The sequence below is a fragment of the Alexandromys fortis genome, unplaced genomic scaffold (assembly GCF_014885135.2).
Source record: "Alexandromys fortis isolate MF-2015 unplaced genomic scaffold, M_Fortis_MF-2015_v1.1 scaffold_194, whole genome shotgun sequence".
NCBI classification, from domain to species: Eukaryota; Metazoa; Chordata; class Mammalia; order Rodentia; family Cricetidae; genus Alexandromys; species Alexandromys fortis.
In genome coordinates this window covers 2,662,060-2,686,699 of record NW_026068075.1, presented here as the reverse complement: position 1 = coordinate 2,686,699, position 24,640 = coordinate 2,662,060, and the positions used below count along the sequence as shown (strand labels likewise).

The 24,640-nt window shown below is 40.4% G+C and overlaps 1 protein-coding gene across 1 annotated transcript in view; it reads left to right on the top strand.

The window, feature by feature from the left end:
* Nucleotides 1-5,200: 5,200 nt before the first annotated feature.
* Stk26 (serine/threonine kinase 26) overlaps nt 5,201-24,640 on the top strand; it is a 54,615-nt gene continuing 35,175 nt past the window's right edge. Inside the window, exons 1-2 of the mRNA XM_050121635.1 lie at nt 5,201-5,412; nt 5,528-5,678. Coding sequence (XP_049977592.1) covers nt 5,637-5,678 — 42 coding nt within the window. The 5' untranslated portion in view covers nt 5,201-5,412; nt 5,528-5,636. The remainder of the gene's footprint in view (nt 5,413-5,527; nt 5,679-24,640) is intronic.

Genomic DNA, 24,640 nt, shown 5'->3' with positions numbered 1-24,640 from the left:
TCTGCACTCCAAGGAGCAGAGAAGCTACCCGAGCTTACTACAAGGAGCCCAGCTTCCCAAATCAGTCCTCTGGGGAAGTGCCCGTCAACATCCTTTCACAGAAGCCTCTCCACTATCCCTATCAAGGCAACACTGTCATTACGAGGTGACCTGTGCAGCAACCAGTGTTTCTTTTTGTCACCAGGAGAGCTGAGTGCGCCTGTCTAGGTATCTGCAACTCTCCAGCATGATTTTGTCACCGAGGAGGGAGAAGGTAGCCAAATAAGAACCAGGGAAGAAGCCATTCTACCTTTGGATTCAGAAATACACACGTGTATGCAATGGCCCAGACTACATTGCCCTCTCTCAGCTCTGGAACCAACTGATACAAGCAGTGAGCTCTTTACGTTTGGTGCCCAAGTGAAAGCATTTCAAAGGGCTTCAGCACGCAGCACGTAAAGAACTGCTACAAGCAGGAAGCTGCTTAAACAACATCTGCTTCCACTCACCTAGTCTGTTGCTGTAGTCCCCTCGGTAGCATCCGGAAGTAACGCTACTGACAATAGTCTGCTGCGCAGAGTCTTGCATACTTTGCTTTTCTGTTACAAATGATACCGTGGCAGACTACTGTGCAAGCCCCCAAAGGTCTAAGGCTATTCTGGAGAATTCAGCAATTACACAGGCTTAACATTCTCTGACTCAGATTGGATTCCTTAGGGTTTTTGCTCAGGACACTTGCTAGAACAAAGGTTAGAGCTATTATATCATGCTTTCCAATCTGCTACCCGCAGAGAGCAGAGAGAAGACTGGAGATATCCAACATGCTTTTACAAAACAAAACAAAAAAACCCTTCTGGGTATGGTGTTGCATGCTTTTAATTTTAGTACTTGGGAGGCAGAGGCAAGCAGATCTTTGTGAGTTTGAGGCCAGCCTGGTCTACACAGTGAGACAATGCCTCAAAAACACTCAAACAATGACGACAACAACAAAAACAAAAAGATCCTCGAATGCTTTACTTCAAAAATAACTCAGTAGCTTATAGCATGAATCCAAATATCCATATCACACTGGATGGTAAACTTCAAGTATAACCCAAGTAATTTCCTTAGGTTGTTTATATTTCAATAATTAAGATCTAGACAATTGTATCATTTGTCATTAAACTTTGCACATTTTATATAGCTCAACATATACATTAGGCTTAAAATACGAAAATTCATACTGTGAGGCCTTTTTAAAAATTTTGTGGACTAAAGGCTCACACTTGTCTTGATAATTATTATGTTTGAAAGCGCTTGGATAATGCCTGGCATATTAAAATAGGCTCAATGACTATGTTTTAAGCAAACCAATGTTTTCCTTAAACTTTTCTGTTTGATATGATTTTGAAGTAAAATATGCAAGTCTTGTGTGTGAGGGAGAGTGGGTACCAAACGTTGTATTTCTTGCCATTATGTTCACAGTTTGGGAAAAGGTGTTTTGTGGTACAATGATGGCATAGTAGCATTGTTTTGTTTCTAGGACTCACTTGACATATTTTCATGTGATTTTTTTGTATTAAAGACAGCACACTGGGATAAAATACCCAAAGAACACGGATTCCCAAGTGTGTTACTTGATTAGTAGTGCCTCTATTAAAGAAGGTAGGACATGGTTTCCTAAGTTTTGGTATCACTGACATTTCAAAGGAGATAATTCTTTGTTATGCACCCCTTGCCTCTACCAACTAGAGAGTGGTAGAATTCCCATATTATTTATTATATCCAAATATTTTCTATCAGAGGTAAAAATTAATGCTAGTTGAGAACCTACATATTTGCTATGAATCAGTCCATCAACTAAATATTTATAAGCATGAATAAAGTTAAATATTTAATATTGAAATTATGATAAATATCAGCAAATGCAATCCCTAGATATTACATTTTATTTAGTTATTTATTTGTGCGTCTTTGTGTGCATGCATATGTGTAGGCCTGTCCTTGCCATGTTATGCAAGTGGAGATCAGAGGACAACCTTCTCAAGTTGGTTTCCTTTCACCATAAAGGTCCTAGGGTCTGAACTAAAGTCCTCAGCCTTGTTGGCAAGTATCTTTAGTTGCTAATCCTTCTCACTGGGACAGATAGATGTTCAATTTTTTTTTTTAATTTTGGAGGGATCATGGATACTGACATGGAATTTATTTGCTTCGCTAATTCATCGCATAATCTTCATTTATCATAGAAATAAGGTCATGTGTATCAAGCAAGCACTAAATTTTGTCTAAGGTGTTGTGTTATAACCCATGAGGCTATCAAAAAAATCATCAGATCTTTTGTCTGTCCTCATGGAACATTTTCCATTGAACTGTGGTAATACATTGTAACATACAGGTTGGGGGTCCCTAATCTGAAATCCAAAATGCTCTGAAATTTTGAATATCAACCTGATGCTTGTGTAAACAGCCCCATATTTGAAAAACTGGATTTTAGACACGTCTCTCAAGCACTCAGATGAGAGACATTCAACCTGTATTATTAGATTCTGGACAGACATCTTGAAGTAAAAGTCAAGCATTGTATGTGTGTGTGTGTGCATGTAGATGTGTGATATTAAAAGCAAACTATAATTTGCCATTTTACTTTAAAATCATGAGAAATAGTGTTATGTGTGTGGGGGGTGTCCTGGTACTCATGATATTTGGATTATTTTCAAACATTTATACCTTCAAAATGTTTTATGCACATGTTCATGTATAGCACACACGTAATATAAGAAAAACATAAACAGAACCATAAGGAACCCCAAGGAAATTCCCAAATGTTCTTTATCAACAACAGCCATAACGAATGGTTTATTCAAGCTCCACACATCTAAAATAAAAACACTCATCTCAGTAGTCTAGATCTCAAAGTTTAGTGTTAATTGTCCTGTATTACTACATCATTCTAGGCAAGCATGATGTCATTTCTCTGATACGTTTAGAGCTCACTTGTTTACTAGAATCATATGACATTCTCTTAGGTAGTTATGAAATTTAAGGAACGAGAAAGAACACAGTAGGCCAAAATTGAATGGTCCAACATATAAAAATGTGACCAACTTCAAGTTTAACCAAGAGCAGTGCCTATGAGTTTACCCTGACAATACAATAAAATATAGTGTCCCCAGAATACACCTGACAACATCAGCAAATCATTCTAAGGAAGTGCATTCCCGCAATCAACAAATATTTAGTGAGGATCTACTCTGATGTGCCATAGAACATTCTAGGCTCTGGGAATATAACAGTAAACAGCAACAAAGAGCCATCATTCTTCTTGGATAATTTTCATAGAAGAGATACTGGATCTCTAGGGTTGGTGGGCAAATAAAAGCCCTTCAATGCCTGAGGTACGAAGAAACAGCAACAATGTGATCATTGCTTCCATGCACACACAGTAGGATTTGGAAAGTTTGCATGGAACAGCTATGAAGATTGGATGGCGGGTCTAAGAAAGTTCCCTGTCCTTACTTGAGGTGGGTCTTTAGTGATGGAGCTGGAGTCACATGACTAACTAGAAACCTGATCTAAGAATCACTGTGCCATCTTGTCGTCTCAGATCTCGCTAACAGTGCAAATTCTTGGGCTAACTCTAAACTTGCAGATTCAAAACCTTCACTTTGAAAAGATCTTCTGAGCTCAACATGGTGGCACCTTTAATCCTGACATTCAGGAGGCAGAGACAGGTGGATCTCTGTGAGTCTGAGGTCAGTCTGGCCTATATAGGGAGTTCCAGGATAGCCAGCGCCACACAGTGGGACCTTGTCTTAAAAAAAAAAAAAGAAAAGAAAAAGAAAAAAACAACAACAACAAACAAACAAAAAACAGACAAAAAGTAAACCAAGAAGGAAACTCCTTTGAGATCTCTATGGACAATAAAGTTTAGGTGGCATTGCATGCTTCAGGGTAGGCTAGTGAGAAATAGACACTAGATTGGGGCCTACCATTGGGTAGAAATAAAGAACACTTAGACTTGAGGAACTGTGAGTGAGGAAGAGGCAATGCTATTGTTTAATAATCTTCCAAGTAAACAGAAAGCAAACAGAAGGTAGTAAGTAGTCAGGGGGGGACGGCGAGGGGAATTCTCTGATGCATCACTTTTTAATTGCAATATCTGAGTCAAATATTTACTTGGCTGAGCCTTTTGCTCTATTTGTTCAATGGGGGAGAAAACAGTGTGACCCAGGTGAGCTCTTGTCACAGTAACTCATTCCAAAACTCAAAGTCTGAACTTTAGGGGTCTCTGACCCAAAGCGAATGAACACATTAGTAATAGCTGTGTTGACAGGAAGCAGCTACTTTCCTTAGGGAAAAGTTATAAATGAAGGCTAGCATTTGTGGGGCGTCTACTTAGAGTTTCCACCCAGTGTGTTGGATACACAGCCTCCTAAGAAACTGTAAGGTGTGTCCTCATTTTCGTCTGGCACTTGACTGTTAGCCCCTCCTATGTACACAAAAGAGCTTCCCTAGATTCCTGTGAGTGCTACTATTAGCAGTCACTGCTGATTTTGGGTTCCCGAAAAGGGGCTTTCCTTGCTCCTGGAGTTGAGCTTAAGTTGGAAAAAAGGCAGAAGTCACTGCTGTGTATGCTGAATTCAGCTGTCTGTACTGCCAAAGATCTAATCTCATGCTCCTCGCCTCTGCTATCCTCATTAATTTCTCTGCCAATAGGTGATCCGTTTTCCAATCGCCTCTCTTTTACACACGCAGAAATTGTGAGAAGTTTCAGCCAGGCCATTCCTCAACTGATAGCCTAAGGGAGGGACAGGCTCAGGTTAAAGTGACTTACTTGAGGCATGTATAGGGGTAAGAAAGCTGAAGAGCAAGAGGGAAAGGAACCTATGGCGTGAAGGAGCAGGTGTCTGGCTTGGTGGCCCCACCCTCGGCCAGGTGGGGGAGCCAAGCAAAACTTTTGCAACTCCAGACCTCTGGGAGGCTACACGCACCCCAGCTCTGCAACGTGGCCGCGTTCATCCGGGTCGCCCTCATATCCCCCACCCCACCCCTTTCTCTCAAACTCTTCTGTTCTTTCTCCAGGCCCAGTCGTATTCCAAGTTTCTCGATCCAGAGCTTCTGCTGCTCCCCCCAAATCCGGAGAGCCTCCTGCTTCTCTGACTCTAGCTACTTTAGCCAAACCCCTTTGCAGCCTGAAGCCTCCGCTCCCCCGACACCGCCCGGCAGCGGGGTGGAGGCAGGGCCAACTGGGGAACCGCCCCCAACCGCCTCCCAGGCTAAGCGATCGGGCGGGTTGCTGGGGCGCCTCCACCTCTTCTTCCTAAAGCGGCGAGGCGCAGCCGAGCGGCATCACTGGAGCCCAGGTCCCAGCCACTGCCTCACGTACAGCCCTGCATTCAGGAAGAGGAGCAGCACCGCAGTTGGCCACGACCTCGGCGGGCGGGCATCTGAGAGGTAAACTGAGTCCCAGGGAACAGTGCCGCGAACCGCGCACCTCCCAGGAAGGGGGGGGGGCGGTGGGAGAGTGGAGGCTGCAAGCCACTAACTCCACTTCTCTGCGTCCTTCCAGGCCCCGATCGAGAAGCCTGGGAGAGCAGCCGAGCTACCCCCGTAGGAGGAGCCAGTCTGAGCCCAAGGCGCCACCACCGCAGAAGCAGCGCAAAGTAGCACTCGCCTCCATGGCCCACTCACCGGTGGCTGTCCAAGTGCCCGGGATGCAGGTGAGAAAGCCCAGGCCTCCTCTGCCATCCACGTGACGGCTCCGGAGCCCCGCTCTGGGCACCAGGGACCAGGGGCAGCCACCGGGCAAACCTGAAGGCAGGGCCGGATCCCTCTCCAGGTGACCCCGAAGTAAAGCTCGAGGTGTTTCCTGGCGTCCGGGCTAGAAGGTGCTTTGCACGAGAGAGATTGGGACGACTGGGGTGCGACAGTAAATGGGGGCTGGGGTTGTGGGGAGGGGGGCACGATTAAAAACAGACCAGAACCTTAGGCACCTGTGCTTGTTGGCTCTTTGATCGTGGCACGGTTGGGGACTGGGGGGCGGGGAGGGGTGGCCCAGAACTTAACCTAGATGAGATGCCTTCATCTTGGGATGCGTGGGCTAAAACACCCCAGCGTTGCCCCTCGCACGACACACACAGAAGTTGGGGCGGAGCGAGACCAGGAGTGGTGGTGGCATTGAATTGGGTTCTTCCTGTGTGCAGAGAGAGAAGAGCTAGATGACTTTTGTCGTCTCTTGTGCCACTTAAAGGCAAACTTGTGTCTCGCTCCCACACCTGGCCCAGGGGATAGTGCTGAGAGGAACGCAGGAACCTATTCTGAGTACCTGGGTGATGACTTCCCAGGCCCATCTCCCTGTCTCTGATAAAGTGCTGAGCACATGGGTTGAAGCTTTTGTCCAGTGCAAAGGACTACTACTGAGTGGGACCCAACTTCTTATTCGAAGTCTGTGCAGTTTCCCCCATTTTATTATCATTTTATTAGACAAAAGCTATGTCAACAGTCTTTCTACACATCTTGTTTATTTTTTAAACCACTATAATATTTTAAACCATTTACATTTGACCCCCGCCACACGGTAGCCTAAACAACCCCTTCATAATGGGTCAGAGGCTCAAAACACTGAAACGGATTCCCTTGTGATCTTCTAAATATGCTAAGCCAAACAAACAAACTTTTTTTTTCAAGTTAGAAAATGTCTGGAACTTTTGCATAGCTTATGCTTCTAGTAGGAATCAAAACTTTGGGAACTGGAGATTCATTTTACTTCTTGCTGCATGCGATTCAGCTTTTGCCTTGGAAATTGGTCTCGTTTTACCCATGATCACAATGGTGATTTAAAACAAAAATCCTTTCTCCTCAAAGGGGCCATTTGTGTAGGACATACAGCTTCCCTGAATTTAGAGCAGGTCTCAGTCGAGACTCAGGAAGTTTGCCTATATTTAATAAAATTACAGAAGGGGAGGGAAAGAGATGTGAAATAGGAAATAGTAGGGCCTTTTATGGTATTAATCCATTTAAGCTTTTCCCAGGGTCCCCAACTTTTTTCTCATTGTTCTTCTGGAACTAGCTCTCTTTCCCCTAACTACTCTGTCCCACACCCATTCATTCAGTTCTACCTTTGGTTGTTGCTAGAGAAGCAGACATTTGCAATAGGAGCTACGGTTTTGCTCTGTTTGATCTGGAACACAGTGTGAACTTTCCCCTGCCTGTTCTTCTTGCTGTGATGTGGAGAAGTAGAGCTTTACATATGTAATGTTTGTCACGCGGGGACTCCATGCTTCTCTATCCATTGTGTGCAGGCGCCTGCCTGCACGCATCCTCACTGGTACCTCTCATTCATCAACTCTGTGATTCTGGGGGACTCTGTGTGCTCAGGAGAAAATGGTTTCTGGTCTTTATTTCATTTGTCTTGACTTTATTTGATTTATGTGGTTTCTGGTCTTTATTTAATTTGTCTTGACTTTATTTGATTTAGATGGTTTACGAACTGCTTGCTGTTCAGCATTTTTGTATTGCTCCTTGCTTTGTTTAATTATCTAAGCTGGTTATTTCTTGGGTTTTTGGTTCTTAAGGTGGGTCAAAATGGGAATCACATATTTGAAATGATCAACTTTGCCTCGCATGGTATGCCTTCTCAAAGTTGCTGTTATTTTGTCAGACTGTGGTTGCCCAGGGCAGGCATCCCATTTTTAGCCAAGACATAATGATTGTTGATTTGCTACCTCTCCATCTAAATGAAACAGCAAATTCTGAAATTATTTCCATGTTTCTTTCTAGATGTGGTTCTGAAGTACTTGCTGTAACATAAAAAACAACAACAAAAACTTTTTCCGTACTTGAAAGTATACAGTGACCTAAAAAAATTCATAGCATGCAGCATGACCCTTTAGCCTAGAGTATTTTTGTTTTCTTTTGCAAAACTATGATGTGGAAATATATCCTGGGATCATCATAGTCTCCTAGAGTTTTGATAGAGTTAGGAACAAGCAACTTTTAGGTTGCTTAAGTAGTAAGAAGACTTGATTTTGCCATGTGTTCTTTAAATTAATGTGGAATATTTCCCCAAATCAGGGTGAAGTGACTGACCAGCCTGTACGTTTTTAACTGTTTATGTTGGAGAGTTATGAAGATTGATGGGAAAAATGAGTTTTCCAGAAATTAAAAGAAAAATTACTTTCTCCACGATGTTTTTCTCCCTTTGAGGAGTGATGAGGAGCAGAAGCCAAGCTACCTGCTCTGTCACTTAAGATTCCGCATTGCAAACTTTTCAGACAAAGACATTTCTGTTGCCACTGGTTTAAAATAGAAAAGAAACTTGGAGTGAAGGAAGAAAACTCAGGATTTGGTCCAATTCAAACTCATCCTTTATGAAATTAGTTCCTCAAAATTTAGATTGATACTTCTCAGTACTGTAGTAATAATGAACGTTTTTGTTCTGTTACACTCAACGTCTAGGATATGACTTTTCATATTTAACTTGTGCACTTTTTAAGGTTTGTAACTAAAGGAATTTTCCATCCAGGAACTGTACTCTTGAACCACATTTAAAGTACAACCTTAAAAAAAAACAATTAACCTGTTTCTTTCCACCCAAATATTTACTCTTCAGTGATTTAAAACCTGTTTTTGTCTTTAAAGTTGTCAGTTAAAAAATGACATTTGAAAGTTTAAGATATTTCCCTGAAAGCTTGCATTGGTGTTTTTAACGAACTGTGGAAATGAGCCTTGAAAGTATAGTCTTGCATTAGTGTTTTTAAACAAATATGCAAAAGCAATTTTCAGTCTTTCATAATGTTTAGGTAAGAGGAAAACAGTTAGATGTTCAACTGAGCATGAGTTACTATGTTTGTTATGCTTTGTGCTACGTCTCTCACTAGCAAAACAAATTTGCTTACTTATAGAATTCTAAAATTAGCTCTTCTGTACCTTTCCATGTGAACGGGATAGTGCAGCTTAACAGTGGCTGTTTGAGATACCAATGGAAATGGAATTTTTGTATTAATAAATACATTGAGAACTTTTAACTAGGGAGTAAAAAGCATTACCTATCACTGGTGAACCCAGTAGTGGCTTCTAGGAAGGACCAATATAGAAATTAAAGAACTATCAAGCAATATGAAGTCTGTAATCTTACCTCTCTAAGTCTAAAAAGAGGTTATGAATAGAAGAGTTGAAGGCTTCCGGAAGGTCAGTTGACCCTACAGTATTGTTAAGACTTAGGATAGACATTTCCAAATGAAGAAACACTCTTAGCTAAAGTATACCCTCACATATAACCAAGGGCCTGCCTGCATGTTTAAACATACATGCACACATGCACATACAGCTTCTTTGAGAGTGGGATAAAATCATTGGGGTGAGATAAAGTTTTTCTCTAAAGAAATAGTAAATGATAATTTTGGAAAACTGGAGTGAGGCCGGATCATGGTGGCCTTTGAATGCTAGGGAAAGATTTAAGCATTTGAAATAGCCTCAAACATTTCTTTATAATGGTACTCAATAACCACAACTATGTATAGGGGAGAAAACTCCATATGGGATGAACAAATGTACTGGGGAATTACAATATTTAAGTCAGTTTGATCTGCAGAGGCTCTTTTGGTAGGACAGTCATAACTATGCAGATAAAATGGATCTTATATTAACAGGTTGCCTTGCATATCTCTGGGTGGCTTAAAGACAAAAGACATGGCCTGACTTCATAGTTAGTTACAGGAGGAGAAGCGATACAAGTACAGTAGAGCTGGAGGAAAGAAGAATGTAATACAGACTAGGCAGACCTGGCAGGAAGCCGGTGATTTCTGTTCCATGCATGTGAATTTGGAAGTAGCAAAGGGATGACACCATACGAAGTCCAACATAGGGTTAGAGACGCAGAGCTGGAGCCTTAGCTCCTCAGTAATGATTTACTGAGGGTCTACTATGTGACCCAGCATTTTACTTGACGATAAAAAGACGGAGAACCTTTGAGATGAAAGCGGGTCATGACATCAGCGAGACTGTGGAAGTGAAGGCCCTTGGGGGACAGGAAACACAGGTTGTCAGTGAAGATGCATGAGAGGATGAGAAAATCTGGCAAGATAAAGAGGGAGTGATTAGTTGGGACAAAATCTTTATTAACTGTCACCCAGAAGCCTGAAGTGAAGAGATGACGTGCGGTACCACATTCCAGTATGTGGTGGTGTTGTCTCCTCATTTCTTTCTCATTGATCAGTCAGGTTTGCTGTGTGTCGTAGCAAGAGGTTGGAAGCATGACCTTGAACTTGGGAACCCTGTGTTCAGTGGTTGAAACTGAAGCATTAGGTAAAATGACAACGGCTGGAACAAAATAATCCGAGCCAACTTTATCTTGGAGGAGGAGGAGGTGCAATTTGAAGGCTCAACACTAGGGTCTGTAGGCTGGGGGATATTGGGGGAAAGTAAGTGGGACTTGGGCAGAGTATAGCGTGTGATGTAAATGGTACAGAGGCTCTAGAAATGGTACTTGAATAAAGAAGGCCCCCCCCACGCACTTCCCATTCTTGAGCCATAGGAAATGAGAGCTTATAATTTGCCTGGTGTTTAGGAGCCAGTGAGCATTGTGGTGCTGTATTTTTTTATTCTTCCTTTTTTTTCGATTTAAGGTCATCTTTATTTATGCAATTATGCTTTCATCCCTTTAAAATGCCAAAGATTACATAAATGTTCACATATGCATAAAATGGCTGAAAACTACACAAAGCTGTTAACACTGTTACCTCTGAGAAGTTGTTAAGGGGATGAGAGTAGAGAAACTTATTTTAAAAACCTCCTGTGCTCGCTCCTTTTTTCCCCCTGAGAATTACTTGGATTTGCTTCTCTTTGCTTTGTGGGGGGTTTTGTTCAACTCATTGTGGTTCACAGAGTAGGATGAGTTAGTCTGATTTTGTGCGACTCCCTTAATTTTACCCATTAGGAAATGGATCCAGAAAATGGAATGGCTTATTCAGACACAGCCTGTACTAGTCTGAATCTGCCTTTCTTTTACCTAACAACCTTGTACAAATTGTCTCCAAAATTGGGAATAATAAAAGCTGCATTTCTTTTGCCTCAGTGAGAGCTTGTTATGATGGAGTTATCTGTGGAGTATACTTGGAGCTCTCTTTGGCTTGGTACCCCCCCTCCCCCTTTTCTTTTCAGTGAAACCAAATCCTGACCACTCCACTGCCCCCAGTCAGATCCACGCCTATGCTCCATTTCCCTTATTTTCTACCTTGGGCTACTCTCGATAATAGCTCTAAACTCAGTTTAACTACTTCCCACCAAGCAATCCTATTTGATCTGCTGTGTTAGTTCCAATTCATTAATCACCGCTTGGCCAAACCTTACCTGACTTTTCAGGTCCCAATCTTACTTTCTCTATGGACTTCCTGAGAATGTACCAAGCTGAAGAACCTTCCATTTTCACACAATTTGTGGCTACTGTCAGAAGCAGACATTGCCCAATTTATATCCTGTCTTCAATTTTCTTTGAATGCGTTTGTTTGAGCTAGAGAGATGTTTTAGTCAGTGGGCAAAGTCTTTGTCACCAGAGGACTTCAGTTCACAGTCCAGCCCCACATGAATACCTGGTGGCTCTGACTGTCTGTGATGTGAACAGTGTTTGGGATGGGCATAATATACATATGGAAAAGTAAATAAGCTGTGTGTGTCTCCAAAGCTAGGTTGTAGATTGTTGAAGCTCTGGACCACTCCTTTTACTTTTGTTTATACCATTATCTAGGAGCGTTTACATAGATAAAATAAAAATATAAATGATAGTTATTAAAAATACATCCATGAGTCTTTATACATAGAGTTGGCAATGAACGTACTATAGACTATTCCTGCCTTTTAACTTTCTGGCTAATTTTGAAGTAAGTTGTGGAATGCTTATGTTGTGTGGACCATAAAGACAAATTTAAATGTGGACAGTAGAGACTTTGCATTCATTGAAATGATTTTGGCGAATACTATACTATGTAAGCGTGATGTAGTTCAGAACAGTTCAGCTATCCACAGTCTGACACTGTTATCCGCTTGTCGTCCATGTCTTTGTGAGAAAATGAGAGTCTCGCGGATTTCCTTCTAAAAGTGGGACTGATTTCTGATTTCAGGCAAACTTTTGTCTTTGGGGAAAATGGCTTCCTCTGTCTTCATCTCTTCGCTTTGCCTTTTCATTTGAGCTGCCTTTCCATTGCCCCTGTAGGATTGTTTGGTGATTAGGCCCTCACACCCTCTTTGCATCTTTGATCTGTTCTCCTGTTGCCTATGCTACTTTCTGTGGCTTCTTTATTTCCTAAACCCAGCTATCACATTTGAATTTGATAGTTTCATCCATATCAATGTATTTTTTTTTTTTTTTTTTGGTTTTTCGAGACAGGGTTTCTCTCTGGCTTTGGAGCCTGTCCTGGAACTAGCTCTGTAGACCAGGCTGGTCTCGAACTCACAGAGATCCGCCTGCCTCTGCCTCCCTATGTATCAATGTATTTTTAAAACTATTTATTTTTATGTATGTGAATGTTGGCCTGCATGTATGTCAATGTGTGTGTACCACATGTGTGTCTGCTGTTCAGAGATGGTAGATTCCCTGGAGTTAAAGTTGGTGGTAGAGCCTCCACATAGGTGTTGGAAACCAAAGGGAACCAGGGTTCTCTGAGAGAGTAGCAAGTGTTCCTAATTGCTGAGTCCTTTCTTCCTCCTGTATTAAGGTTGTTTAGACTGAGAGTCCAGTGTGTGGATTCTCTTGTAATAGTCACATTTTACAGGGACTCATGACAACTGAAAGGAAATTTTATAGTAGAGTTTCAAGCATCTTGGTACTACTTTTTGATTGAGTTGTGTCTTCTGAAAGAGTGGTGGTACAGCTGATTGTATTTGTTGCTAGAAAAGGGAATTCGGAGAATTAAAACTAACAGCATTATTAGGTGTGAGGCAACAAACTCCTTTTCATTTCTCATAATTAAGACTCAAGGTCTTCCTATGCACATATAAAACAATGTTTTTGGAGGAATGTCATAAATTTTATTAGTATTTACCTATTCATTTAATTTCTGCAGCACTTATGATAGAACTCATGGCCGTCTGCATGATGTGCACTCTAGAATTGAGCTACATTGCCAGCTCCTAATTTTAAAATAAACAATAATTAATAAAATATCCACGGCTAAAATTTTCAACCCATGTTAGATTCATATTTCTTATTTGGTCATCTGCCTCTTTAAGTAAAGTATTGTGTTCATAGAAATCAGATATTTAAGATAATAACTAATTCCCCATTAAAACTCTTATGAAATAAAAGGAGTGATTGAAGGAAAATGCCTTCAAAATGGAATTTAAATGTAGAAGGCTGTCATCGTAGCCCTTCCTGACTGTCTTCCCCAACCTTCATTACAACAGGCAAGTCACCTGATACGGATGTTTAGAAAAACAGGCAGGCTTATTTCTACAGCAAGTCCTGCACTCTATTCCTGCCTGCCTCCTCGTAACACCTCAGCAACATATCCCTACTGGGGCTGGAGAGAGAGGTGCAGGATGCTGCCAAGAACGCTCCTTAGCCTTCTCTGGACTTGTTCCAGCATTCCCCTGACAGCAGCCTACTGCCTTTTCATCTCCTTCATTTCTCCTAAGATCGTGGATTTGAATGATTCATTTCCCCAAGTATCAGATTAGCCATTAGAATGGCATACTTTTGGATACTCTGGCAAAATCAGAACACAATTGCGGTTCATACTTCCTGAGCCTTAGGGGAAAAACTGTAGACAGCTTAGATGAAAGAGATGAAAGATTTGTAAACAAGTGTGTGTGTTCCCCATCCCTCCCCCCCCCACAGCATCAGTCACAGTGCCTAGTAGGTGCTAGACAAGGGTTAGACCGTGGAGCTACATTCGCAGCCTCTGATTATGTTTTCACTGCTCAACTTCTACCTATTTGATCAAGTTCCTTTCCTAAAGTGTTGTCGAGAAAACAAGGTGCCATGGTTTTGTGCTTTCATCATAGAAAATGTCTACAGAAAAAAATAATAAAAGCTTTTCAACTCTTTCTCTGTGGCCCTTGGAACAGGATTGTGTGTTGATGGTGTTTTCCCTTTTGGTGCACCAGCCCTTAAGGAGAAAGTTAGGGGATCTGTAAAACCATTCTGACTCAAAATTCAAAGCACCGAAATAAGTGAGGTTGAAATCAACCATGATGACTTTAAAAATGTGCTTTTTAAAGAACAATAGGGTGTCCCTCCGAAGAATAACTGTTGCTTTGGATTCTAGGAGTAGCTTCCTAGCATCACCGTAATGAAGTTTCAGGGGAATTTGAAATGTACACTGCCCTGGATGTGTTCCGTCATTTCAAAGTATGCTGGTGAATTACTCTACCAGATTTCAACGGTGCCTGGTAACATAATCCTAGGAGTGAATTTTTGGCAGGTGGAGGAAATGCTTCAAGGACATCTAGAAGCATCCAGAGTTTTCTTTGAAAATGCATTTTTGAGCTGCTCTGTTCCAGCGTTTTCTTTTAAAAAATAATTCCCTCCCCTAGATTTCCATTAAACCACTGGATTTGGGGCATATCACTTTACAGCATGTCTATTAAGCTAGGCTTAGCTATTTGATGCAGTAGCCTTTGAATAACAGAGTAACAGGTGATGGGGGAGGGGTGAGCAACATGCATAATCAGGTGGGGTATGGGTTGGGTGTGATTAATGCAAGGAAATTGGAAGAAGCTGAACCAGTCGAAACCATTAAGTCAGAATTTCTTCCCAAACCCTCTGCCTGCTAGAGCTGGGAAAGTTCTTGGATTCCTCCATCTCAATTTCCGGCTGCCTGCCTTAACTTTAAGCAGAAGCACAAAAGAAACCAACCAGGAAAGCATGCACACATGCTACTAAGTATGGCGATAGAAAGTAGAACTTTGACCTCTTGTGGTTAAAAGAGACTATAGTCAGAGTGTCTAGCCGCCCTGGGGAAAGAAACATTTTTCAGATGTATGCATTTAAATGCTACTGACCCCATGGGGAAAAGGGTTAGCAAACTCATTAGCTCAGTCCTATTTACTTCTCCAGTTTACATCCAAATCCTTTTGTTTGAAATGAGCTCAGAGCCTTCCTATGTGCCACCCAGTAAATGGTAACATATCAGACCTTCCCATGCTGGGCTGTGCTGCCCCAGGTTTAATGTTTTTCTATCCTCACTCTTCAAGAAGTAACTGGTTCTGAACTCAGGTAGAAAGGCGTTATCAGCTCTTTCCAAAGCTTCTTTTGATTAGGGCATAGGACTTTGTGCTCATCGTTTGAGACAGCAAACACAAGAGATTTTCTGACTTCAAGAAGTTCGTAAACTAGAATGACATTGAGAAATTCGACAGGGCAGATTGAAACCATGCATGTTAAATGATAGAGCCTCTGCTAGACGCGTGCGTCCCAGAGAAGATAGGTTATGTAGATTACTGCCATTTAGAAAAAAAAAAAAAGAAGTTCACGAAAGAAGAAATGCGTACATCAGAGGTTTGAGGTAGGTACTAGTTAGAATGAACTGTTTGGGACACGTTATACAAAGCATTGAATGGCAGACTGAGACATTTATTTACTTGGTTAATCTTTAGTCAGTTATCAAAAGTTATTTAGCAAGATGAGTGTTTGTTTGGAAGTTCGCTTAAAACTTCAAAAATATGCAGGAGGCTACATGGAGATAGGAAAGGTCTGAAGGCTTAAGTTGAAAAGTGTTTGCCTTCCCTAATGCTGTGACTCTGTAATACAGTTCCTGGTGTTATGGTGATCCCCAACCAGAAAATTATTTTCGTTGCTAATTCATAACTGTAATTTTGCTGCTGTTATAAATCATAATATAAATATTGGATATGCAGGATATCTGATATGCAACCCCCATGAGAGGATCATTTGACCCCCCCTCCCCCCTAAGGGGCCAAGGCCCACAGGTTGAGAACTACTTATCTAAGGCAATGAAGGGCATATTCCAGCCTGCTACGATACCACCTGGAGGGGTTGTTACAAGCAAGGCTGGTCCCATCCCTTCCATTTCTGATTCTGGAGGTCTGAGGTGGATTCTGGGAATTTATATGTCTAATAAGTTCCCAGCTGTTCTGTTGGTTTGGTGACTCTTCTGAGCACCACTCAAGGTATTTACAGACCTTGGTGACTAATTGAATGTGGGAATTGGAGAATCATGATGAGAGGGTCAAGAATCAGTTGTCCAGCTGAGTCTTGAAGAGACTCCGCGGAAGGCCAGATTTGAAGTGCTGGTTCACACAGCCAAGCAGAAGCAATCATTAGCCAGCTTGTTCAGGAGAGAAAATGGAAACAGGGAGGGAGCTGATAGAAGATAAATGTGTGGGAGATGAAAACAACAAGATTTCCAGCTATCCCTCCAAGGATGGGAGCACAACTGTGTCCGAGTTCTACAGCTTCAGAACCAACCAACCAACTGAACCTCCCACTCCATCTGTGATTTCTTTCCTCCTTCCAGGTATGTTTGCATCTTAGTGAATGCCCATTGTCATTGTATTGATCATCGACTCATGCGTGCTCTAAGTAAAGAATTTCTGTTTTTATCTATCAATTGATAACTTAGATTTTGTTATATATAGTATATATATTTAACTTTTATATAGGAAAATTTTTTTTCACTTAGTGACAGTTTTTAATGAGCCTGGTGTCAACCTAACTGGTTTCAATGGTGCCATGTCACACAACATCCTCCCTCTGGGTAATTCTTTAGGTGGAAAATTCTTGCAAATAGCAACTTTCTGTTGAATTCTGATAGCATGCCCAGCATGGTTCTGTGCTTTCTGTAGTAAATATCTCATCAGATTCTCTTAGTTAGGATGCAAGCACTCATTAAGAACATAAAATCTGGTTAAAATGAGGTAGAAGGCCATGATTATAAATGCCAATATTTTCCCCTAAATCGGAGATTTTTAAAGCCCTTCCACAATTTTCATAAACAGCATCACTTTTCGTTATTCCGATCCTCCTGCAGCTTGCTGTTGTATACCTTCCTACCTACATGGACCTCATCAATCAAACAAACTGAATCTAATGTATCTAGGCCGCTATTAGAAAATGTTTATTCATAATCATGCCACTCTGAAGCCAACTTGTGATTAAATATGTAAATTTCCAGAAGAGAGAGGAAGTTAATTCTGAATCATTAAGGAAATATCAAACTACTTCCTAAATGGCCTTTCTGCCTTGTAACACATTCCCTAGTCCTGCCAGGTTAGTATGTTAGCACTTGCCAACAGGTACCATGTAGGAAAACCAGAGTCAAGTTCAAACAGAGTATTAGAACTGAAAACAAGGGAAGCAAATATTTAATGAGTTGCCGACTCCAAACAATGTGGACAAACTTGATTACCCACTGTACCAGTTTTGTATTAGATCATTTTCCAATTTCTAAAATGAACACAAGTTAACAACAACAACAACAAAAAGAATCCATCCTTCAGAAATAAAAATTAACCACCCATGATATCCCAAACAGCACATACAACAGTTTCTCTTAAAGTATTTTAATCTATGTTTATTCATCATTAGAATCAACCCATATAATCAGCTGTTGTCCCTTTATATAACACTGTTTCTTAAGCTGTAAAAGTCTGGTTACCCTATCTATACCCCATGCTTTAGTGAACATCCATTAACTAGAGTCAAGAGTGTTAACTTTAATTTGTGTTGGTGAAAATGATTGATGGATGCAGCATACATGTATATATACATACATGTATACATATGTATATATTTACATGCACAAGGGTACTGCACAGGAAATAGAGTTTTGTATTTGAAAACACTTTATTTAAAAAAAAAAGAAGCCTCAGCATAAAGTGGACAGAAGATGACATGGTTTCTAAGTTCAAGAAACAGAAAAATACGACTTGATAATGACATTTAAGAAGGTCTGCACTTAATGGCAGGAAATGACGGTTTTGGAAAAGTGTATTTGTGAAAATCTGTGCCATTCCTGTTGTTAGCAAATGTTTCTGACATTTGAAAAACATCTAGAGAACGCAGACTGCCATTTAAAATGTTCCCTGTGTTCCTACCTCTGCTGAGATGCTGGACACTTTACTGTGACGCATGGTAGTTACACTGCCATCATGCCTGGTTCTTCCTTCCTCATTTTGTTCTCTTGCTATTTAAACTCCCATGATTCTTACAGAAATTGAGTGCACCGCAGTCTGTTCCATACAGATCATGAGAATTGACTTTGAAGGAAATTCGATGCCAGTGTTAAGCGGTTTTAGAGAATTAGAATTGAGCATTACATGGGATTACATTTATCAAGATTTCCGATAGTCTCCTTAATTTCTCCCATAGAACAGGCTTACAGAGAATCGTTGCATCGAAGGAGCCTCCTTTGATAAACACAAATCCATTCACCTGTTAGTAAAATCAGAGGTCCTGGGCAGTATGCAAATGATTTGTAGCTGTCACTGTCCAAGCTAATTCTGAAGCTAAATGTATTACCGATGTTTCACACTATGGATTCTAAGGCGAAGGTGACTGGGAATGGAGGGAACCAGATAATGGAGTCTGACTCAGTCACGAACAGAATCTTGTACCAGGAAGCTGCTTTTTCTTCCAGCTATTTATTTCCTTATGAAAAATGGTGACTGTCACTGAAAGATCCTTTTTTTTTTTTTACTCTGCCATCACCTTCCCAAAGGGCACATAAAATGAAAATGTGGGTTTCAAGTAGTTAAGGATGACTCAGTTTTGAGACTTCAGTATAGATGACACCTCCATGGTCGTCTTTTTAGACTGTGATCTCTCATAATAGCATGTGAAAAAGCTATTCCCTTTCTTGCTCTGGGTCACCTATCTTCTGAGGTTCAGGCATCGTTTTTGGAAGCCCTGCTTAGGGAAGGTAGCATTTTCTAATACCAGAGGATTACTGCTGTCTCCTGAGCAAACAGAAAATATAGGGGAAGTAAAACGGTGCTGGACTCGGGGAGCACAGAAGGACGGTGTTTCCAAGGAAGGGGAAAGTAGTCTTTTGCTTCAAAGACTGAGAATTTTGTCTGTCTATTTTTTAAGAATGGGAAATTTCCCTACTTTCTGCAGAGTGGAGAAAAAGCTAACAGAAAAGGAGACTGAGGAGGTAATAGTAATTCTTTTTCTAAATGTTCTTATGGCTTCTGTGATGAAAGTTATATTTGCATAATTGATTCGTAATGACAAGAAAATATCTGTAAAGAGAATTTGGGGGGGGGCTTGAGATCAAGCTTGTGAAAGATTGGGGGGATAAGTGATGACAATGGGGTGGTGATTTTAGCTGCTTTTCTAATTAAGATGTGCAAGTTTAGTTGTAGGCATATCGATCTAAATAATTGCTTCTAGATACCTGTAATCATTTTAGGTGGTCCTAATATAATGGTTACATTTTCAATAGGCTCTGACATTTAAGGTCTCCCTGGAGAAGGGATTAGAATAGTTATTTGGCTTGCTTCAAGACGGAAGACCATCTCTAATTTACTTTGAAATAAGTTTGCATAATGACTGTTTGATTCGTGTTTTGGCTGAGAAAAGAGTTCAAGCTGTAGTTATCCAGGTTTTGTTTGGGGTTTTTGTTTGTTTGCTTCTGGATTGTTTTCTCCCTAGGAACACCTAATGGATATTGAATATTGCATTGTTTTTATTACTGATTTAAGTCTGCAATAGTTTAGAAGGTATAAATGTCTTTATTCTTTGCAGAAATAAAAAAACAAAAAGAAAACAAAACTGAGCCCACTTGTTTATCCTAGGGGTTTCAGTGCCGGCTTCAGTTCCGAGACAGAGAAAGTTCTCTCCTGTTGCTCATCTATATTCTTCTCTCAAGCTGGATAATAAGAAGCATTTTAATCTGATTGCTCGGCTGTACATTTTTTTTATGACAGTTTGACATCCAATTACAATGTCAGGGATCAAAATTCTAGTTGATAGATAAGGCGCAGTTTCCGATTTGCTAAAGTACTCTGTTAGCTGAAAAGATGTGTTCATTGTGAAAAAATATTCTCGCTTAACGTAACCCAATATTTCCCAAGCTTGAGAACTGGATTTTTTTTTTACCTCAGGAGGTCCATAAGTTGTTTCCTCTTACCCGTGAGGCTGGAGAAGGCAGCTCATTCTGTTTCCCTATGCTCTAGCATCTGCTAAACTACGGTAGAAGGAGACTGCCCCAATGACTCTCCAGGTACGAGTTTGTGGGGAGTAGGAATTAGGACCGAGACATTGTTGCTGTTGGTTCATCTTAGTGGCTTTTGTTTAGTTTCTTTTGCTTTAGTTAATTTGGTTGTGACACAGAATCTTGAAACATAGCTCGGGATGGCCTGGGACCTGTAGCCCTTCTCCTGCCTTAGCTTTCCAAGAGCTGGGATTACATGCCTGATGCACCATATCTGGCTTAGTTTTTATTTGTACATCAGGACAATATTCAAGTATTTATATATTGGAGAGTCTGGATACCCATTCCAAACAAACTTTTATTGAGACGTGAGGTATTTTCTGTGAAAGCAGTTTATGTACAGCTTATGTTTTGACTGACAAATCAATTTTCTACTAAGAGGTATATATAATGTTTGCCTTGCAATTGAGACAAAGGAACGGGGCTTGAAATTGGACAATTTTACATCCTCCCTTGGTAAATATTTATAAATGACTGTGTATTTGGTTTTGTATTTTTGAGGCAAGGTCTAGCACTATAGCCCAAGCTGGTCTCTCATTCACAATTCCTGTGTCTACTCCTCCTGAGTGCCCTACCATGCCCCAGTCCTTGACTGTATTTTTAAAACATTTATCATTCACCTTAGGGTGGAGCTTTTGGAACTTTCTCAAGTAGGACTTTGTTATCTGAATTACGAAACAAGAAAGGTCCCGATTTTCCTTTGAAGGACACATGACTAAGACTAATTCTCTTTGCGCTCTAGAGCAGTTATGATTGGGGGGGGGCATGTGCACGCGTGCACACGCCCACACACACGTACTTAACATATAGTGGATTCCTGATGGCAACAGTTAGCACACTATAGCTGAGAACCAAATTCTGCCTGCAAACCAAAATAATATTAATACTTGCAATAGTAATAATAATGAATATAGCCATGCTGGGGATGGAAGCAAGCACATGCTTGGGAAGCATTTTAACACTGAACTCTGTCCCCAGGAAGGAAGAAAAAGATGATCCTTGTTATGTTTTTAGAAAATAGTTTATAAATATGGCACTCGGGGACTGCAGGCTTCATTTGACTCACAAAGCCCCTTTTAAGAAAACGTTTCCCAGCTCTGCCTTAGGACCTTGACCCCACTGAGAATCGCTGATCTAGAGAAAGTAGGGTTTTATATCGTTTCCTATAAAGGTAGACGTATAGTGTGAAAACTAAGTTTTCTGTTTGCCGTACACCTGATTTATATGCAGCCCTATTATTAAAATAAACCCAAAGAAATGCCTCAGATGATAGTAAATGTATACTTATTTTTTTTCACTTCTTCAAGATAAATTTTAGCCACTGAAGAATACAGAAAGTTGGGTTGATAAGAATAATGAACATAAAGCATGTGTGTTTTTTTAATGCACACATTTAAATTTTTTCTCAATTTTAACACAGAAAATAAAGAAATGTAATGGAGGGCAGAAGATAGTGTTCCTTGCTTTTATTTGTATTCTAAATTAAACAGCTAGATCTATTCAAGAGGGGAATTGAATAGCGAGTGTTAAGTGTCAGAAATAATCACATTTATTTCTTCCTTGTACTGCGTGAGTGTCCTCTCCCTACAATTAACATCTCAGGGACCTCGTCAGCAGGAAGGAGAAGAATACTTAATCAAAAATGCATTCAATTTATTAGAGCATAGCATGTGAAATAATCAGGCTCTATCAAAAGCCACTTAACCGCTTGATTTTGTGGGGGAGGTGACATCAGCCATAAAGCATGTATTGGCAAATCACAAAATGATCGAGACCAGCAGGCTTTATGTATAACCTGCTGCAGATTTCCTTTCTCTCCCCATTTCGTTAATCACGAGGCTCTATCAGCATTTCCCCCCTTGGAAAGTGTCGGATATCATCCTTGCTTTTTATCATGCCCTTCTGGCTTTTGTCAGTAACTTGACTCAAGGCTGTATGCAGACATGATGGAATTACCTGAACTACAAAATTTATTTTAGCCTTCATCTGCTGAAAACTGTTAGTGGCTCCCTACCAGCCGAATCAGAAATTCCGAGGAAGGCTAATCCAGTCCAAACTGTTGAAATGATCAGGAAAAGCAGTTTGCCATAGCTGAGCTGCCATTAAGGTTGGGTATGAAGAAGGGAAAGAAAAAGGAAGAAAGAACTTTCCTAAGGCAAGGACGATCAAAGAGACCTCTTCCATTTTATTTCTAAATGATTTTGGGGGGGGTGGGGTGGGCAGTGAGCTTTCCTTGGTGAATGGCACTTTCTGGCTAGGGCTCCAAAGTGAGAAGCTGAAATTCAGCTAAAATTGGAAATGGCCTATCTGAAAGCATTTTAATTGCTTTGAGTCCGCCTTCAAGATTATGTTGATGACAGCAAGATAAGAACTGATTAAGGGGCTTGTTCATCTGCGTTCAACCTGGGATCACTCCTTTGTGAAAACCCACTGCACCATCCTCTCACCTAGAAACTCACGATGAAACCAAAAGGGCGCCTTTCAATGCTCATGGCCGTTTTCAAATCTTGCCCCTTTTCAAAAGCTATAAATAGAGCCTATGGCAGTTTCTGAAGGGAGAAATTTTGATTCCTGTGCATATAAAGTTTTGGCACTGGCTATTGTTTCTTCTAATTGGAGAGTGATTGTCAGATAGACAAGGACGACAAGTTTCCAAACATAAAATGGCTCTCATTTACATTGGTATATATAAGTCATATTTGTAGAGAAAACATGGAAGCAACTTCTTGCTTATAATATTTGTAAAACATTTTTTTAAAAATTAGCTCATTATTATGTAACTCAGAACTTAGTGATATTTTCCCTTTTATTTTGGCATTTAATCTCTCCACAGATTTAAACTGTGCTTTGGCAATAGGTACCAATTTTGGTTATGTCAACAAGACCAAAGCGTCGAAACACTGGTGAATCCGTACCTGTAGGGAGAGACATTTGATGCCCGAAATGCTAAGGACAACTGGGATAACAATGGGGGTTTTGAGTGGGGTTAAGATAGGTTTGAAAATTGTCAGTTCAGGAAATGTTGGTGAACTTCCAGAAATTAATTTAAAAGAAAAGGCAGAAGAGCTTTCCTAGCTCCCTTCTTTGGGAAGATGTTTAATATTTTTCTTAATCCATGTCATTCCATATGTCGAGGAAATGACAATAATAGAGTCACCATTAGAGAGGATGCTGGCATCCAGCCAGCCCTGTCCCCGTAAAGCCATGACTTATACATGTTACATACATGACATGCTGAGTGCACACATGTTTAGTTCAGTTGTACTAGTTCTTAGCATGGATTTTCAGGCATAGCCATTTTTTTTACTTGGTTTCTGAGTGTATTCTTTTTTAAAAACATTTTTATTGTTGTTTTTTGGGAATTTCATCATATTCATACCCTCCCCGTCCAACTCCTGCAGTGTCATCTCACGTTCTCCCCAAATTCATGTTCTCTTCTTCTGTAATCATTATTGTTATATTTATATATCTACATACAGACATGTGTTTATCTACATATAGATACATGTATGTAAAACCTATGGAGTCCACTCTAAACTTATATATACAGAGGCTCCAGTGGTATTTTTAATTTTCGAGAAGTGAAAATAAATTGTCTATCATATTGGAAGACTATTCTATTTTAGTTTACTACAATCTCCCCTCGACTCATTAGTAGTGTTTCCCATGATTAAAATCATTTGTTGTTGATGTCCTTGTGCCATTAACACCATTTTCTTGTGATTGTAGAATGGTAAAGCCAGCAGGACCCAAGAGATCATTTTCCTGAGTCCTAAGATTCCTTTGGGCAACTCCTTGCAAATACTTTTTGATTAAATTCATTCCAAGGATAGATTTGATTAAGGAAGAAAATGTTGGCAGGGAATTATTTTACGGCACTTTTTCATTAAGAATGAAAAGGTAAGGCTACGCAGAATTCCACTTTTTCAATCAGTGTTAATTTTCTAAAGGAACTCGCGGTGTTAATAATTTAGCGCCGTGCTTACAAGCTTCAAACCTATTGATTTTAATTGGAATTCTGTATCTAAAGGGAAGCCAGGGCATGAGCAAATCAATTTTGTTTTAATTCAATGCATTTTAATAAGTGTGCTAAAGATTCATCATAACATTACCGGGGACAGCTCAATGTCTGCTCTAACGGGCTGCTGCCCTCGGTGCTGAGCAAAGGTGCCCATCTCTGGAAGTACTACAATGACATCCTTTTATTTAACTCTGATATGGATGACAGAATGAGCCTCTCATTGTCCATCACTTTAAAGAGCCCTGTGTGGGTTTGATGAAATAATAGCCTGAATATATCAGGCTATCTATTTGACCATTTATATATTAACAGAATCCCTGTCTTTCTTTCACTGTGTGGCCTTTTCCTCCTTTCTGAATGAATATTTCATAGTTAGGGCTTATTATCAATCCCAGGCTGTATTTATGTAACATCCTGTCTAGTCAGTAATAATCCCTTTCATTTTAACATTAATGCTCATTATTCAGCCTGACCCTGGCTGAATTGTGTA